Source organism: Aptenodytes patagonicus, chromosome W, assembly GCF_965638725.1.
Source record: "Aptenodytes patagonicus chromosome W, bAptPat1.pri.cur, whole genome shotgun sequence".
Taxonomy (NCBI): Eukaryota; Metazoa; Chordata; class Aves; order Sphenisciformes; family Spheniscidae; genus Aptenodytes; species Aptenodytes patagonicus.
This window is the reverse complement of record NC_134981.1, coordinates 47,611,265-47,630,705: the sequence shown is the minus strand read 5'-3', so window position 1 is coordinate 47,630,705 and position 19,441 is coordinate 47,611,265. Positions and strand designations below refer to the sequence as shown.

At 40.8% G+C, this 19,441-nt stretch overlaps 1 protein-coding gene across 1 annotated transcript in view; it reads right to left on the bottom strand.

Annotated features, from left to right (window-relative positions):
* LOC143172196 (F-BAR domain only protein 2-like) overlaps positions 1-19,441 on the bottom strand; it is a 135,228-nt gene that overhangs the window by 32,079 nt on the left and 83,708 nt on the right. The window contains exons 12-17 of the mRNA XM_076361440.1: positions 16,056-16,110; positions 13,198-13,376; positions 9,516-9,530; positions 9,063-9,087; positions 8,206-8,248; positions 7,451-7,545 (exon numbers count right to left, since the gene is read on the bottom strand). Coding sequence (XP_076217555.1) covers positions 7,451-7,545; positions 8,206-8,248; positions 9,063-9,087; positions 9,516-9,530; positions 13,198-13,376; positions 16,056-16,110 — 412 coding nt within the window. The remainder of the gene's footprint in view (positions 1-7,450; positions 7,546-8,205; positions 8,249-9,062; positions 9,088-9,515; positions 9,531-13,197; positions 13,377-16,055; positions 16,111-19,441) is intronic.

The following is a 19,441-nucleotide window of genomic DNA, read 5'->3' as shown; positions in this document are numbered from 1 at the left end:
TCTTTCATGTCTCACCGCAAATGGAAAATTCAGTGGAAATTCATATTTGGTCCTGGCTGACAATGGCATAACTGTTTACATCAAATTATGCCCTCTGAAATCCCACTGACTTCAATAAGTATATATAGACACAACTAACAGATGGTGGCAGCAGTACAAAGATGCCACTTTTACATAGTCACTTTTCCGAATAGAACTGTACTTCAAAATAAATGTTAGATGCCATCCAATGAGTATGCCAGATCTAAAATTAACTTCAAAATAGACTGAAACCCTAATATATGACTATGTCGTTACAGCACATCCTATCGTCTCCCTCAAATTATTCTGGATGGTTCTTTTTTAATTAAATCAGTTAATGTTATTTAAAAATGTAACTTTTAAGTATGGAATTTTCTCAGGCATTCAGCATAACTCTGCTGTCATTGAAGTATGGGAGTTTCATCACTGACTTGGGAAGAAAGAAATTAGGCTAATACTGACCACATCCACCTTAAGAGTTGCAAACTCAAATGTCCCCAAGTAAATTCACTTCTGAAATATCAGTCATTCCTTTAAAATTCTTGTTATGCCGCAGGAAGACAGTGCATGCTAAACATTGAGTAGTCTGCTGCAGTATCACAGGTATTCAGGGAGTCATGACCCACTTGCCCAAATGCACTTTTCCTTTGCCCTCTTAGTATGTAGCATTACCACAATATCATCCACGCTTCAAAATACTGGGTATTAAAAAGGAACAGTTTTAAATCCAATTTATTTAACTGTATTTAATCGGAAAACATCTATGCATTCCTATTTCTAGAAAAGCAAAGCTCTGCACAGTTAAGAAAAAGCAATGCCTTTAATTAAATAATTTGAATTTTTCTTCTTATTTCAAGCTGAATATTTATTTCATTGTCCTAACTTTGAAGATAGTTGGTGCTAACAAGCAGTTTAGTACATTCTAAGTGAGAAGATGAGTTAATTTTAACATCAGGTGAGCAATAATAACAAAAAGAAAAAACAGTCCAAAGCTTGCTTTTTGGAGTCAGTTATTAGCAAAGAGCAGTACACAATGCATGCTTGCCATACCCTTATTTGTATGAACACAAGAAGACACTAAACCATTGTGCTGGTTTTGGCTGGGGTAGAGTTAATTTTCTTCACAGTAGCTAGTATGGGGCTCTGTTTTGGATTTGTGCTGGAAATAGTGTTGATAACACAGGGATGTTTCGTTACTGCTGAGCAGTGCTTACACACAGTCAAGGCCTTTTCTGCTCCTCCAGTGAGTAGGCTGGGGGTGCACAAGAAGCTGGGAGGGGACACAGCCGGGACAGCTGACCCCAACTGACCAAAGGGCTATTCCATACCATGTGACGTCATGCTCAGCAATAAAAGCTGGGGGAAGAAGGAGGAAGGGGGGACGTTCGGAGTGATGGCGTTTTGTCTCCCCAAGTCACCGTTACGCGTGATGGAGCCCTGCTTTCCTGGAGATGGCTGAACACCTGCCTGCCGATGGGAAGGAGTGAATGAATTCCTTGTTCTGCTTTGCTTGCGTGCGCAGCTTTTGCTTTCCCTATTAAACTGTCTTTATCTCAACCCACGAGTTTTCTCACTTTTACTCTTCTGATTCTCTCCCCCATCCCACTGTGGGGGGAGTGAGCGAGCGGCTGCGTGGTGCTTAGTTGCCAGCTGGGGTTAAACCACGACAACTATAGTCCAGTAGTGCTGAAGTTGATGCGGAAGAAATTTCAGCAGCAGTGCCCGTTTCTTCAATGAATAATTGTTCGTGTCATAGAGTATTATTGAAAAGGTCACTTTGATCCTCAGAAGCACAGCTATTGGAAGAATTCCCAAGCAAAGCAGAAGAGGCAGGGCAGGCATTTTCAGTTTTAAAATGCGATCTTTGGGGCTCCTTCTTGTCTGTGCTTGTGTGTCTAATTGTAAGAAGTTCATCAGCAAAGGAAATCCACTGACTCTGAGACCGTGAAACAGAGGATAAAGTACTGGTACTCCCTGATGGTGCTGCTGTAACACCAGATTTGCACAAAGTGCTAATGGTAAAGTCTGGTGAAGATGGGCTTCTAGACCCAGAATCTGTCTGGTGTCCAAGCAAAGACTGAGATACCCTACACTCGGGCAAATCAGTGGTAGATGAGGAGGAGCTCCTATTATGCTCTTTCAGTGTAGCTGAAGGAAAAGGGAAGAATGGAAACTAGGAGCAACACTGAAATAATAAAAATTTCAATATAAATCCAGACTTCAAAAACATATTCAATGTCTATTGCGTGAGGATTACTAGCCAGCATGAAAAATAACTGCTCTACTAGGCTAAAAATCACACCACTTAGAAATAAAAGAAAAAAAACCCAGCCACATATCACGTGTACTTCATTCATACTGTCAACCATGTCATTTTCCATTTTTTAAGTAAGCCGACAAGTAATTTATTCTGTTTCTCTCCCCTTAAGGCCCTACTTCTCATGACTTTCCTTATTCCTCTAACTTCTTCCCTGTCATGGTTTCACTTTCTCTCATCTTTGTCTTTTCCTTCTTGTGTCCTACTCCATGTTTGTTTCCTTTCCACAGCCTTCTGCTTTTCATTTCTTTCAAAGTTATTTAATCAAACCTACCCTCCTCTGTTCCTTCCAAACATTTTTATCCTCTTACCCTTAACATCTGTAATGGGAAGGCCCAACATAAATTGCTGCCTGGTGAATGAATGAAGATAATGCAGTCATGAGATCCTGTATGATATTCTGTCTGTATCAATCCGCATCTAGTGAGCAACTGTATGTATGAGGCATCATCTGCCCCAGTTTATTTCCTCTCATCCTAGAGTCTTCAGGCTGTTGGAAAACAGGAGTTTTCCACAAGTATTCCCTGCACTTGGCTGTTGCCTGTTGCAGTAGATGACAACAGAAGCAGCAAATGCAAGGTTAGTAAATTCTCAACATCTTGCAGATTGGCAAAGCTAGGAACAACAGCAGAGTGGCATACAGAATTAAAAAGAGAGCAATACGTTTTAAAGTTCAGATCAAAAATATAGGTGTCCTCTCTACAGTTGTCCTTTTGTCATGAACAAGTATATTCTCCAAGCCCAAATAAACAGAGATTTAACACAGCTTTCCCTTTCTAACAGATATTTTAAATATCATTCAAAGGTTTTGAAATACTACTACAAATCCTATACAAAAGCAATGTGGAAATGTGCAAGACTATTTTAAAAATATACATGGATGAAAATGAGGAAGATAAATAAAAAGAAGCATTTTTATAATATCAATAGCTGCCTAAAAAATGTTTCTTGTGCTTGTTCAAGATAACAAAGTTAGCTTAAATTTCTAATAAAGCAGGATTATTCACAGATGACCAAAGTTTACTTCTATGCTGCGTAAACCACTGTCTGCTCAAATACCATGGTAGTTTAAGTGTTCAATGATTAACTCAGAGTTACAAAACAATATCTAAAGAAATATTTTAATAGTAAAAAGAAAAAAAGTATCTGTGGGACATGCTAGATCATGACATGTATATATTCTGGATACAAAATAAGTAATTTAAGTAATTTTGGATTGAGATTTTCAAAAGCTTTAAGCATCAGCTTACCTATATTGACCTTCAAGTTGAAGATAAAACACTGATTTCAAGGAAAATACAATCAGATCAAAGTTGTCTATTTTTTAAAGTCTTCATAACTAAGCTGGAGGTTAGTGAGCATCAGAAGCTAACTTGATTTAAACAACAATATGAAATACCTTAATTCAGTAATTTTTTTTTCCCAAACGTATTAGTAATTTGTTATACCTGAGAACATTTTAGAACACTCAGATTCCATGGATAATTTCACAAATGTACATAGCTTAGTTAACTCCTAGAACAACAGTGCTTTAAATAATTATTTAGCAGATAAAGTTTGCCAAGGCACAGATGTTTCGTAACTAAAATCTACTTATGCCCACAGGGCACTATATTCCACCAATTTCAATGAAATACAGAGTTCTCTGCATAAGCCGCTTTCAGCTATGAGGCCTTGGGTAAATGACTCCCCCCAGATATGGCTACAGAGGATGTTACGGATCCCAATTACCTGTCACTGCTCGTCAGCCAGAGGCTACTCTCTCCACAGTTCTGCTGATAGGAGAGACTGTATGAACATTTCCTAACCTGCTTTAGCCTCCTATCCAGGCGTAGCAATAAAGAAACTGATATAGTAACAACCAGCAGTACAACAAATTAAATATCCTTTGCCTTCCTCTATAGACTCCAACACAAGATCAAAGCAATAATGCAGCTGGCAAAACAGATTATTTTGAGAAAGCACAACTTCTTTTCAGAATATTCATAGAATCACAGAATCATTTAGGTTGGAAAAGACCCTTAAGATCATCACGTCCAACCATTAACCTAACACTGCCAAGTCCACCACTAAACCATGTCCCTAAGTGCCACGTCTACATGTCTTTTAAATACCCCCAGGGATGGTGACTCCACCACTTCCCTGGGCAGCCTGTTCCAATGCTTGACAACCCTTTCGGTGAAGAAATTCTTCCTAATATCCAATCTAAACCTCCCCTGGCGCAACTTGAGGCCGTTTCCTCTCGTCCTATCACTTGTTACCTGGGAGAAGAGACCAACACCCACCTCGCTACAGCCTCCTTTCAGGTAGTTGTAGAGAGCGATGAGGTCTCCCCTCAGCCTCCTTTTCTCCAGGCTAAACAACCCCAGTTCCCTCAGCCGCTCCTCATAAGACTTGTTCTCCAGACCCCTCACCAGCCTCGTTGCCCTTCTCTGGACACACTCCAGCACCTCAACGTCCTTCTTGCAGTGAGGGGCCCAAAACTGAACACAGTAGTCGAGGTGCGGCCTCACCAGTGCCGAGTACAGGGGGACCATCACTTCCCTAGTCCTGCTGGCCACACTATTTCTGGTACAAGCCAGGATGCTCTTGGCCTTCTTGGGCACACTGCCGGCTCACGTTCAGCCGGCTGTCAACCAACACCCCCAGGTCCTTTTCCGCCAGGCAGCTTTCCAGCCACTCTTCCCCAAGCCTGTAGCGCTGCATGGGGTTGTTGTGGCCGAAGTGCAGGACCCGGCACTTGGCCTTGTTGAATCTCATACAGTTGGCCTCGGTCCATCCATCCAGCCTGTCCAGGTCCCTCTGCAGAGCCTTCCTACCCTCGAGCAGATCAACACTCCCGCCCAACTTGGTGTTGTCTGCAAACTTACTGAGGGAGCACTCGATCCCCTCGTCCAGATCATTGATAAAGATATTGAACAAGACCGGCCCCAGTACTGAGCCCTGGGGAACACCGCTCGTGACCGGCCGCCAACTGGATTTAACTCCATTCACCACAACTCTCTGGGCTCGGCCGTCCAGCCAGTTTTTTACCAAGCGAAGAGTACGCCCGTCCAAGCCATGAGCCGCCAGCTTCTCGAGGAGAATGCTGTGGGAGACGGTGTCAAAGGCCTTCCTGAAGTCCAGGTAGACCACATCCACAGCCTTTCCCTCATCCACTAGGCGGGTCAGCTGGTCATAGAAGGAGATCAGGTTAGTCAAGCAGGACCTGCCTGTCATGAACCCATGCTGACTGGGCCCGATCACCTGGGTGTCCTGTACATGCCGTGTGATGGCACTCAGGATGATCTGCTCCATAACCTTCCCCGGCACTGAGGTCAGACTGACAGGCCTGTAGTTCCCCGGATCCTCCTTCCGGCCCTTCCTGTAGATGGGCGTCACATTTGCTAACCTCCAGTCAGCTTGGACCTCCCCGGTTAGGCAGGACTGCTGATAAAGGATTGAAAGTGGCTTGGTGAGCGCTTCCGCCAGCTCCCTCAGCACCCTTGGGTGGATCCCATCCGGCCCCATAGACTTGTGTGTGTGTCTAAGTGGTGTAGCAGGTCGCTAACCATTTCCCCTTGGATTATGGGGGCTTCATTCTGCTCCCCATCCCTGTCTTCGAGCTCAGGGGGCTGGGTACCCCGAGAACAATTGGTCTTACTATTAAATATATATATAAAAATATATATATAAAGTTTATCCTTAAATATGTTACAAATGTGGATCCACTAGCCAATAATCTTGACTGGATACCTAAGTGAGGAAGAGACAATCTAATGATCTCTGTAAGCTAGATTTGTTATAAAACATAACTTTTAAGGAACATGAATTTGTAGTGTAGGAATAAGTTCCACTTAAAACCCTAAGGGTTACATAGCAATGCTGGTTGCTGCTAGAAGGACATTACTAAGGCCAAGAAGAATTAGCAGTAGTTGTACAGAATTCTCTATTGATATATGTACTCTTTCTTACTGTTCTTCAAACTGTATGATCAAGTACAGATGAAAACAGTTAGAAAGCCATGATCGTGAACAAAGAAGTAAGGTATCTACATTAAGACAGTAGGGGTTGGAAAATAGACATGCAGTAGGTAGACTGAAGAGAACTATGAAACAGCATATCTGCTACTGTTAGTAGATTCCACCTTAAATCCCCTGAGATAATTAACATAAATAATTTAAGTAAATACTTTTAGTAAGCAGGTCCTAACATAGCCATAATATCTGTTTTTGTTTCGGTCTCTCCTTCCTCTTTCTGAACTAGTTTGTCAACATCTGCTCTCAGTCTTTTCAACACACATACCCACTACTCACATGCTATTTTGCCTCCCTCTCCCTCACTGCCTTTTGAATGTAAAAATCAATATTGCCCGTTTCTGTAAACTCCCCCCCAAAGACCAAGTTTCAGGAAAGCCTGCCAGTGTCCTGCCCACACTAATATCCTCCAAAATCCTGCACCCAAAATTCCCATGTAGTATATCTGCCCCCTCCCCTCACCTCACATACTCCTCAGCCCACCCTCTTCCTCCCAGTACACTTACTCTCAGGTGGTGCCAGGAACTCCCCCTTAATTCCAGTCTCAGTCCTGCCATTTTTCTCCCGCTCCCCTTGGATTATGCCCACACATCTCCTAACAGATTCATGGTGTCTTACAGGAAACAAGTTCCTCACAGCAAAGCTCCACAGTGGCTTTGTACTACATAGCTCAACAGGCTTTCCTGGAAAGAAGAAACCCATCCCTATTCACAGTGCAAGCTCAGCATCTCTCAGTTGCTGTGACAATCTCCATTTAATTTCCTAATTTTACCAACTGAAAAAAAAAAGGATTATATTCTTCCTCCAGTATATATGATGATCATTTTTTGTAAAGGGAGAGAAGGAGAGAAAAAAAGACAAAAGCGAGGTAGAATTTTCCTAAGGTTTCTAGTGTTCCCTCTTCCCCCTTGCTCCCTAGCTTGAGAGCCTGACATACTGCACCCTGAGTTGTGTATTACTCATAACATAGGATACTGCTTTACAAAATTCTTTCATTTCAATAGTCAAAGCACATCCCCTTGCAATGACTAAAAAAGCAACAACAGAACATCCTGAAGAATATGCAGAAAACATTTTCTACTATCAAATATTTTACCTGAGGAGGATGAGAATGCCAAGGAGGCTGAAGAGGAAGATTCAAGAGAACTGCTAAAGAGTGGATCCCATGCCAGAAGGTCACTGTTCCCCTTTCTATAGTAAGAGTTACAATTGGAATATTAATGAAAGATGTATATACTCATAAACATAAAATTACAACTTTGGTAATTCATCTTCTGTATTAGTTAGTCTTTGCATCTAAAAATTAAAAGTACTTACAAATTGCAGGTCAAGGAACTGGTTTACACATAAGGAAACTATCTGAACTGATACCTTGGTGCAAGTTTGTGTGTGGACATATTTCATAATGTCAGCAAATTATTATAATTTTCAACAAGACATACGTCTACAAATCAATTTGTTTCAGTATATACATATATGAGCAATGTATATAGACCTGTCCAAATTTGGGGCTTGTAATCTTAAACACTTTACAATGGAACACTATATGATGGAAACTAAACCCATCTTATTTAAAACCTGAAATTTTAATAAAAAACAATATTTTCTAATCACATAATTGTAAATATCAATTTAGACAGATCACAATGAAGCAAATGCATTAGAAGGGGAAAACAAGTGAATAGAAATCTCCATTGTTACATAATTACTCCTTAACTCTTACAATGCAATAGATGCCTGACTTAAAATAGCAGTCAACTGATATTTCCAATGAGTCTCGGAGTCTCAGATCAAAATAAGACCAAATTCCCCCAAAACTACACTTGATATAAATTTAAAAGTTGAACTTACTCATTAGCTGGAGTAGAAAGCTTTGATTTTGTTAACTCTTCACCTAAGCAAAAGACACAGTATTATCACCACTCTAAAATAAAAATCTTTCAGCTTCATTATAAAAAGATAGCAAATGTTAATAGTTGCAGTTCAAAACTAATTATGAATTATTAAAATGGAGAAGAGAAAATGCATTATCTCTGATAATATAAATTCAGATGCTCCTGAAATACCTTCTAAAAGGAAAGGACTAAACAGAGCAATGCATTTCAGGAGGAAGTGTTGGTCACTTGAAACTTCTTCCTTAAATTATACTGTTTACATCAATATTATTCTTCAGGAAACCTCAGAAAAACCCTAAAGGATACAGACTAATGCTCTATCCTCTATCTCCATGGCCATGTTTTGTGGTTTTGACTATAAAACAGAGAGAGAGTGCTTTGCTGTTTTGTGGATAATACTCAACTTGAGCGGGTGGAAGGGTTTTAAGAATTTACACAAGAGTAATTTCCATGGGATTTCCCCCCCCCCCGCCTTTGGCTCTTGGACTTGTTCCTCATCACTGTCACAGCCAGCCTCATCTGTTTCCCAGAACAGGGAACAGCTGAGTATACAGAAAAAGAAGAGGTCTTTGGGTGGCTTCTACTAGCTGCTTTGAAATTTTGACCAAATAACTTAATTTTGTCCTTTGAATTTACTGTGACTAGTTCAAAGGCAAACATCATAAAGGTACCTAGAACTGACAAGAGAAATATTTTATTCTACTTAAAATACAAATACTTAATAAGTTTATTTCTTCAACAATTAAAAACAACATTTTCATGCTATGTTAAAACATAACATAAATAGACTAAAAGTTAAATATTCACACTTACTGGATGAATTTCGATTCATTTGTGCCTGAAACAGGAAAAAAAACCCAAACCCATAAGAATAAATTATTTTACCAACTGTCAAATAAAACACTTAATAGTCCCAGGGTTCTTAATTCCACTCAACTTTCCATGCGATATTTTGCTTTCAATGCCAGGCAGAACATTCTGGAGCTTGCAGAAGACCAGAACATAAGCCAGGACAGAGCAACTAGTGCATGCCTGCCACACAAGTAAGAAAAGGCAGGATTGAAGACTACGGAGCTGACAAAGGCAACAGTATGACTAAATCCCTTGACAGGCTGGGCGAGTAAAATTAAACAGCTTTTAAATCACATTGTATGCCTGACAGGTAAGAAGAGAAACATTCCTAAGGTTTTCCCAATAACTTTCTCACATACTACGCTTACTTGATTTTAATCTAAAAACATGATTAAAAAGCCATTTTGTACTTACAGAACTGTGTTTCTGCTTTCAAAACATGGGGGGGAGGGAAGAGAAAAATCATCATTAATATTTTAATATGCATAATATTTTCCTTAAAATCAGAGCCATCTATATTCTGATCTGAATACTGTACTAGCATACTTTAATACTATTTATTTGTAATATCATCCCACGGTATAAAGGATCATTCTGTGGTTCGGCAGAATACATACAATAAAGCTGCACTGTAAAAGTTATATGTATCCACATTATATGATCTGTTTTAAAGGTTTGTATAGTACTGAATACAAATTAGTAAACTATGTTAAAAGCCATGCTAAGCTAACTCCATATGTATTGAAATGTCTTGTGGTGGCAACAGCAGAAAGACAAGGACTGAGCACTCCCAAGACTCAAAGTAAAGTTAAAATCTGAAAAGGGAGAATTATAGAATCATAGAATAGTTTGGGTTGGAAGGGACCTCTAAAGGTCATCTAGTCCAACCCCCCTGCCATGGGCAGGGACATCTTCAACTAGATCAGGTTGCTCAGAGCCCCGTCCAACCTGACCTTGAATGTTTCCAGGGATGGGGCATCCACCACCTCTCTGGGCAACCTGTTCCACTGTTTCACCACCCTCAGCGTAAAAAATTTCTTCCTTATATCTAGTCTAAATCTACCCCCCTTTAGTTTAAAGCCATTCCCCCTTGTCCTGTCGCAACAGGCCCTGCTAAAACATTTGCCCCCATCTTTTTTATAAGCCTCCTTTAAGTACTGATGGGCTGCTATAAGGTCTCCCCGAAGCCTTGTCTTCTCCAGGCTGAACAACCCCAACTCTCTCAGCCTTTCTTCAGAGGAGAGGTGTTCCATCCCCCTGATCATTTTTGTGGCCCTCTTCTGGACCCGCTCCAACAGGTCCATGTCTTTCTTATGCTGAGAGCTCCAGAGCTGGACACAGTACTCCAGGTGGGGTCTCACCAGAGTAGAGTAGAGGGGCAGAATCACCTCCCTCGACCTGCTGGCTGCACTTCTTCTGATGCAGCCCAGGATACAATTGGCCTTCTGGGCTGCGAGCGCACATTGCTGGCTCATGTCCAGCTTTTCATCCACCAGCACCCCCAAGTCCTTCTCGGCAGGGCTGCTCTCAATCCCTTCATCCCCCAGCCTGTATTGATACTGGGGGTTGCCCCGACCCAGGGGCAGGACCTTGCACTTGGCCTTGTTAAACCTCATGAGGTTCACACGGGCCCACTTCTCGAGCTTGTCCAGGTCCCTCTGGATGGCATCCCATCCCTCTAGTGAATCAACTGCACCACTCAGCTTGGTGTCATCTGCAGACTTGCTGAGGGTGCACTCGATCCCACTGTCTATGTCATTGATGAAGATATTAAACAGTACCGGTCCCAATACGGACCCCTGCAGGATGCCACTCGTCACCAATCTCCATCTGGACATTGAGCCGTTGACCACTACCCTCTGGATGCGACCATCTAACCAATTCCTCACCCACCGGACAGTCCACCCATCAAATCCATACCTCTCCAGTTTAGAGAGAAGGCTGTTGTGGGGGACCGTGTCAAAGGCCTTACAGAGGTCCAGATAGACGACACCTGTAGCCCTTCCCTTGTCCACTGATGTAGTCCCTCCATCATAGAAGGCCACTAGGTTGGTCAGGCAGGACTTGCCCTTGGTGAAGCCATGCTGGCTGTCTCGAATCACCTCCCTGTCCTCCATGGGCCTTAGCATAGCTTCCAGGAGGATCTGTTCCACGATCTTCCCAGGCACAGAGGTGAGACTGACTGGCCTGTAGTTCCCCGGGTCTTCCTTTTTTCCCTTTTTAAAAATGGGGATTATGTTTCCCCTTTTCCAGTCAGTGGGAACTTCTCCAGACTGCCACGACTTCTCAAATATGATGGATAGTGGCTTAGCAACTTCATCCGCCAGGTCCTTCAGGACCCGCGGATGGATCTCATTGGGTCCCATGGACTTGTGCACCTTCAGGTGCCTTAGATGGTCTCGAACCTGATGTTCTCCCACAGTGGGCGGCTCTTCATTCTCCCAGTCCCCGCCTTTGCCTTTTGTTGCTTGGGCGGTGAGGCTCGAGCACTTGCCGGTGAAGACCAAGGCAAAAAAGTCATTGAGTACCTCCGCCTTCTCCGTGTCCCGGGTAACCAGGTCTCCCGTTTCATTCCGGAGAGGGCCCACCTTCTCCCTCGTCTTCCTTTTATCCCCGACATACCTATAGAATCTTTTCTTGTTGCCCTTGACGTCCCTGGCCATATGTGATTCTATCGGGGCTTTAGCTTTCCTAACCTGATCCCTGGCTGCTCGGACAATTTCTCTGTCTTCCTCCCAGGCTACCTGTCCTTGCTTCCACCCTCTGTAGGCTTCCTTTTTGTGTTTGAGTTTGTCCAGGAGCTCCTTGTTCATCCATGCAGGCCTCCTGGTGTTTTTGCCTGACTTCCTCTTTGTTGGGATGCATCGCTCCTGAGCTTGGAGGAGGTGATCCTTGACTATTACCCAGCTTTCTTGGGCCCCTCTTCCCTCCAGGGCTTTGTCCCATGGCACTCTACCAAGCAGATCCCTGAAGAGGCCAAAGTCCGCTCTCCTGAAATCCAGGGTAGTGAGCTTGCTGTGCGCCCTCCTCGGTGCCCTAAGGATCTTGAACTCCACCATTTCGTGGTCACTGCAGCCCAGGCTGCCCTTGAGCTTCACATTCCCCACCAGCCCCTCCTTGTTGGTGAGAACAAGGTCCAGCATAGCACCTCTCCTCGTTGGCTCCTCTACCACTTGGAGAAGGAAGTTATCATCAACGCATTCCAGGAACCTCCCGGATTGCTTATGCCCTGCCGTGTTGTCCCTCCAAGAGATGTCGGGGTGGCTGAAGTCCCCCATGAGGACCGGGGCTTGTGAGCGTGAGGCTGCTCCTATCTGTCTATAGAGGGCCTCATCCGCTCAGTCTTCCTGGTCGGGTGGCCTGTAGCAGACCCCCACCGTAATGTCACCTGTCCCCGCCTTCCCTTTAATCCTGACCCACAAGCTCTTGGTCGGCTCCTCATCCATCCCCAGGCAGAGCTCCATGCACTCCAGCTGGTCATTGACATAGAGGGCGACACCCCCTCCTCATGTCCCCTGCCTGTCCTTCCTAAAGAGCCTGTATCCCTCCATCCCAACACTCCAATCATAGGAGCCATCCCACCATGTCTCCGTGATGCCAATAAGGTCGTAGCCCTGCAGGCGTGCGCACGTCTCGAACTCCTCTTGTTTATTCCCCGTGCTACGTGCGTTTGCATAGAGGCATTTAAGTTGGGCCCCCGCTGAAGCTGTCTTACTGGCTGGAGTTCCTTTGTGCTGCTCTTCAGGCGCTCGCCTGCTGACCTGTGTTCCTTCTCCAGGCTCTGGGCATCTATTACTGGCCCTGGCATCAAAGTGGTAGGAGTGGGATGGATTGAGGTTCCCCTCCCCCGGCATCTCTAGTTTAAAGCCCTCTTCACCAGCTTGGCAAGCCTATGACTGAAGATGCTCTTCCCCTTAATTACTTAACATTACATTGCAATAAAGTGTATCAAAGACGACCTAGTGCACAAGAAAAAAAGAATCATTGAACTTGAACCAAGAATAAATTCTGAGCAGTAAAATATATGTTAACACTAAAGATTCCTTACCACTTTTCTTCTCTACTCATTAAAAATACAAGGAACAAAATTACTTACAGATATTGCTGGAGAAAGAGCGATGTTCCCTATAGATACTTTTAATTCATCCAAGGAAGGCATGGTATATTGAGAGCTATTATTTGACTGGACAGGTTTTATTTCTACATGGAACCTCCTGGGTTCATCATCTTCAGAGTCAGAATCACTGGATGAATAGAAATGGTTCTCTTTGGTATGTTTTTCTTAGTTAAGGTGGAAATACTTCAAATTCATCTGTTTAATCTGTTTCATAATTACTCTCTACAAAATGCTCATATTAAGTAAACACCACAGATAAACAATGCTGACTAAGCTCTTTGTGCGCTTATACAGACACTTCAATTATATCCACTGTCTAGAATTCACAACTCAGAGTTAAAATTTAGTTTTTATATTCCATTCGTCTTCATAACGGTATTCTGTTATCAAAGGCACGATATCATATAACTGAACAACTGCATATTTGAAAGCATCAGGATAAATGAAAGATTCTACAGTAGCAACACTTCTGTATGTTAAATTTATGATTTCTAAGACTCAACGAACGATTCTAATGCATGTATGAAAAATGTATGCATTGTAGAAATCCTTTTAAACCAAGTGAGGGAAAGTCCTAGCCTTTTTAATTAGCAATGAAATGCCCATGGTACCTGTACCAAGCATAACAGTAGAGGAAGCAGCAGCCACCATTACTTGCCCTTTTTGCAGAGGCACTGAAAATTTTGCAACAAAGGATGCCAGTTACACAGAAGGCTGCACAGTAAACTAAACCCCATCAGCCACTTAAAGCACTGTCATCCTTGGCTAAAAGGGAATCACAATGACAACTCAGCCCTCAAAATAAGCAAAATATACAGATGAATTTAGCCTTGGTTCTTTATATGCACAGGAACTGCACTCAACAAAAGCTCTGAAAGGCCTATGCTAAGTCTTAAAAGATGCAGTTGTTTTGACAAGAAACAAGTTGAAAATTTTCCTCTACTGAAACATAAAAGTGTCTTGCCACCTAGGGGGAGCATACATATTCTGTACCTCACTTTTATTATTTTCACTTGGAAATATGCCAGCCATTTGAATGAAATCTCTTCAAACTATTCCCTGACAAAGATTAAAACCCTGAACCCTATAAAGACATTCCAAATCCAATTCAACTGAAAGAAACCCTTAGACGTGGTGAGGAAAAAGTCAAACATCTTCATCTTACATGCTATCTGTCCCCCAAAATGGATCACATCTGGAAAAGAAAATTTTAAAAGACAAGTCATTTTTCATTTCACCAAAAGATTTCTTGCCTTGAAAGTTATCACCGAGTTTCAAGATTCATTTCCTATGAATCAGGTGGCTCTTGTAAAGTGGCATGAGCTGACCACTAAGGTATTAGGTCTATTAAACGGTTACTGACAAAGTTCAGTTTAGACCTGAATGCCATGAACCTAAAGGTCAGTCAGTAATTTTTAGGATGAGTGTTTTTCCAACACTTAAGACTGGCCTTATTAAGACTGACTGCCGTTATGGTAAAATAATGTCCTCCCCAACAAATCATCTCAAGAGTTCCCACCAACAGAATAAATATCCACTCTTGGAGGCTAAGGGAGGAAAAGAGGAAGGGAACTGATGACTTCATGAATCTGTTCAAGATTTTCAGAAGCTGAAGTACTACCTGGCTGACAGGAATTGCAAACCATTGAGCTTTTTCACTGGATGTATGGCCTTTTCCATTGCTTCATGACAAAAAGGATAATGGAGAAAAGGATGCCCAGGTGAATCATTTACAAAGCATGAATGTTATTCATTCCTGCCTCCATTTCATAAAAATATGCAAAACATGAAATAATGCACCCCCCCCAGAACTGGATAATAGTCTTTCGCTTTTATACCAATGATGTAAATAAGAGATAACATGAACTATTTTTATCAGTACAAGAACCTTCACTGGGGGCAACAGAGGCATATTCGGCAAAGTTGATGAGAACAGAAAAGCTATGGTGACAGACATGGCCCACTTCAAGGTGCTCTCAACTAGTTAAAAGTCTTCACAATTTAAAGTAATTGCAAAGAGTAAGTTTACCTTTTATTTTATCTGTAGTCCCCAGAAAAATCGGTGAATACATTTCCAAAAATTAGCTATCTTGCTAACATATTAGGCTTGCTTAGTTCTACAGCAATTATTCCCAGCTCTTAAGTAGAGCTTCCCTCTGTTTCTGATGGAAGAAAAAAAAGAGGACAAGAATCTTTTTCTTCAAAGGAAGAGCAGAGAAAATAATGAAATCCATAAAAAATGACTCATAACAAAAACCTATTCTGCATATCAAAACTATCATTAAAAATACAATAAAAGCTAGAAGCACCAATTAGAAACAGCATGATACTTCATTAATTAACAGAAATTCTTTTTCTAGACTGCTGGAGCTCCCAGTCTTTTTAATGGTGTTATTAAAAAGTGGGGAGAGCACAGGTATAGAACAGAAAACCACTCAGTATGCTTAAAAGAGTTTACAAACTTAACTTTACAAACTCTCTGAAAGCTTTTCATGGAGAAAGATCTGCATGATTACCTTAAAACTTCTGTTCAGGTTTTTTTTTGGTGGGTTTTTTGGGTTTTTTTTTGTTGTTGTTGTTGTTTTTTACTGTCAGACAAAAACCATCCTCTTAAAGTTCCTAAGACATCTAACCTTTAACATTTACACACACACAAAATCTAAGCTAGACAAAATTTTGTGCATTTTGCAGAAGCTATGAACATAAGACTACAAGGTTGCAACATAAGCATGAATGTCATTCATCTTCCTTGACTTAACACTTTAATGAGTACTTCCCCTCCCCAAATAATTGTAATAACAGGACATAACTTGGCACAATAATAGCAAAAAGGATATCCTGTGATGCTTCTGGTTTAATGCTGTATCCTTCATCATCTACATCAGGAATGTTCTAAAAAAAAAAACAAACACCAAAACAACAAAAATGATGGTATTGACAAATAACTAAAAAAAATGTTGTTCTTACATCAGACTGAATTTATATATCATTGACAAATTAAAATTTGATTACAACACTTCATGAAAGTAATTGTTATTCATTATTAATTATTACAGTTATCTCAAGTTATGCTCTATAGTTCAGAAGTAGTGTGACAGATATTTCAGGAACACAACACAACAAAACCACCTCCAAATTTCCTATGAAAACTGGCAAGTTTTAATATATCTGCTTTTACTGGTATTTTATCAAAAAGGCCAGAAACCAACAGAAACATTTTAACTTTACTACTGAGTGTTAAATAAGCCTACAATCCTCTCAGCCCCAAATATTTCCCCAATTTCTACTTCTAATACTTTCAGCTAAGCCACTGGAGGCTCTGATGGTGCAGGAGCATAACCTTTCCAAAGTACTAGTCAGTACTTTAATATGTGAGTAAAAGCATTCCAGGTTATACAGGCTGCAACTTCCTCTCTCCCCCTTGAAAAGACAGCAAGCCTGTACTGTTGCTTTAGCAAAGAATATCCACATTTAATTAATGTTTTAATCAAACACATGGATGAAACTTAAAATACAAGTGCTCAAAATCGGGTTCCAAAGTTTTCATTTATGCATCTCCAGCACCGTCCTGGATTTTTAAAGCTAATAAGCATCTGGGAACTTCAGTTCAGTTTTTCAGTTCTTGCAGGCAATTAAATATTAATGGAAGAGAATTATGTTTAAAATCATTTAGAATTCTTAGCTAAGCACTTAGTTTCATAAAAGTGCTTTGGGACAGAGAGAAACAAGTCTCTAATATGATCATCTAAATTTAAAATGTGCAAAAAACCACACTCATGTATATTATGTAAAGGGATAGACTTGGATACACAGATATTTTCCCCATACAAAACAGAAAAAGAAAAGCCTGCTCATGACTTTGTATGCATAGTTAGTCTATGTGAACTGCTGAGATGCTACAGTAAGTTTATTACAAAAAACACAACCCAGATGTCTTCAAAATTTCACCAGTTATAAATTTCTTATAAAAATGACAAAGGGTGGAAGAGATACTTAATGTACCTTTGTATTGACAAAGACAAATTGTGTCACATACAAGCAAAATGGTACCTCAAAATCTTACTTACAAGTTAAGTAGTAATTTCAAAATATTGTTTTGAACATTTTGAACAGCTGGACAGTTCTGCTTTCTGAAACATCAGAATTTTATTTACTAATCTACATTTTGTAACAGCGGTAGAAGACACAGTCCTTCAGGTGAGATACGTAATCACAAATCTCATGTTAATGAAGGCATTTACATTTACTTGACTAATTCTTACTCCTTTCTCCACACTCCTACAAAGACAGAACTATATGTTATGTGGTGGATCACTGCATCTTTTAAGTACCAGGCACACAATGCAGACAAGACCTGATTTGCCTACCACGCTGAACGGAGGGAAAACCCACAACCTTCCTGTATACATGTGTCATTTTTGAACTTCAACACAGAGGAAGATGATCTTTGCAAATTTTGGGTTTCCGTAAGAAGTAGTTATTAACATGATTGGGGATGAAGGTCTAGCCCCCTACCCAAACATGTTATTTGTAGTATTTGCAGTAAAAATAAGCTCAATATAGATGTGACTTGAACTCTCTGGAAGTCACTGGAAAGGTGGACTTCCTTGGAAGGTTTCACATTCTCAGAGGTTCTATCAAGCAATTAAACATATAACTATAAAAACCACAGAGTTTTTCCTGTGTTTGCAGATATAATACAACACATTATTGATTAAGGTATTATATAGCTTTAAATATACATTAAAAATTTAGGGTTTATAACTCTGCCTTTGCATTAGTATGTTCTACAAATTTTCTGGGGTGAATAATTTTTTAAAGAAATAAAACATAAGGACATAATAAATAATGAAGTAAAACTGCCTATACAAAAAAAATGAGGACTAAGCATTTTATTCCCAAAACTTATTTTTAGAGTTTCAGTCAATACTTTGACTCAGTTTCCTTGCTCTGTCCCATCTGGCATCCAAAAAGCAATGGAAGAAGCCACACCATAACCATGTCATTGGTTCCTCTGAGGTACGTACAAAGGACAAGAAAGAAACATGTGGAGCATACTGCAGTCTAGCTACTTCATTTGGCCCTTCCTCAGCAACGTTAGCACTGCTCACAGGTTGGTCAACAGGTCAAGCAGCAAAGAACCTTAACTGCACTTCAGTTTGATTTCTGCCCATTTTCTCTTCTCCTGGGATATCTACAGTGGTTATGAGAGCTCCTTATCAAGTTTTCCTCAGAGTATGCTTCAAGATACCACTGAGCTGAACAGCTCACTGTTTCTTTTTTTGCCAGATGAACTTTCTACCATTTTACTGATCTGGACTGACTTCCTGTACATCCAGACGAGGACCAAAGCGAACTCAAAGCAAGCAGTTGAAGCTCATAACCTGAACAGGATAAAAAAGAGCCTCTCCACTTTCAACATATTTGAGATGTAAATTTGACTCAAGTATATCCTTAGGTTAAGACAGAGGTATAACATATTCTCAGCTTCCTATCCTTAGGGTGCCTATTAACCCAAAAGACACAAAAAAAGAGCAGCCAGTCACTTTCTTCCACTGCCAGAGATGCAGAAAGAAAATCAGGTATTCAAAGTGCTCCTGTCTTGTACTGTGACTACAAAGCCTCTTACCCTGTATCAATGGCAGCTATTCAAAATATGTCAGAACTAAACATTACAAAATGCAAATTAAAAAAAAATATTTAATTTCACTAAAGGTTACACTTGTGTTCCACAAATTAGAGTTTGAAAGTTTAAAATTCAATCAGTCCCTAGCAATAAAAATGGTGTATAATTCTATATAACCTTAATTATGCTACACTCATATGTAAAGAGGTTAATGAAAAGTTTTGGATGCCTCGATATATTTGTTTGCATTCCAGTTTCCTATGAAAAAAGGTTCAGCATTATTTTCTGTGCATCTGTGGCTCCCTTCTTAATTACTTTTGAACTTACTGGACAATTTCAAATTGATTTGACAGGCAGAACAGAGGACTCAAAGATAACAACATTACTACAGTCTTCATGAAAATAGGCAGTCAAGTAGAAGAGAGATCTGCAAGTATCCCAACCAAGGGAAAGGCTGCAATCCAAACTGAGATCTTACTGGACACAAGTGGAACCTTGTAAATGCTTCCCCAGAAGAAAAGTTTCTACTAGAGCTTGTATCTTCCTATAGACCATCCTTAGAGACATGGCAAACCCATGGGAAACAAGACAATTAGT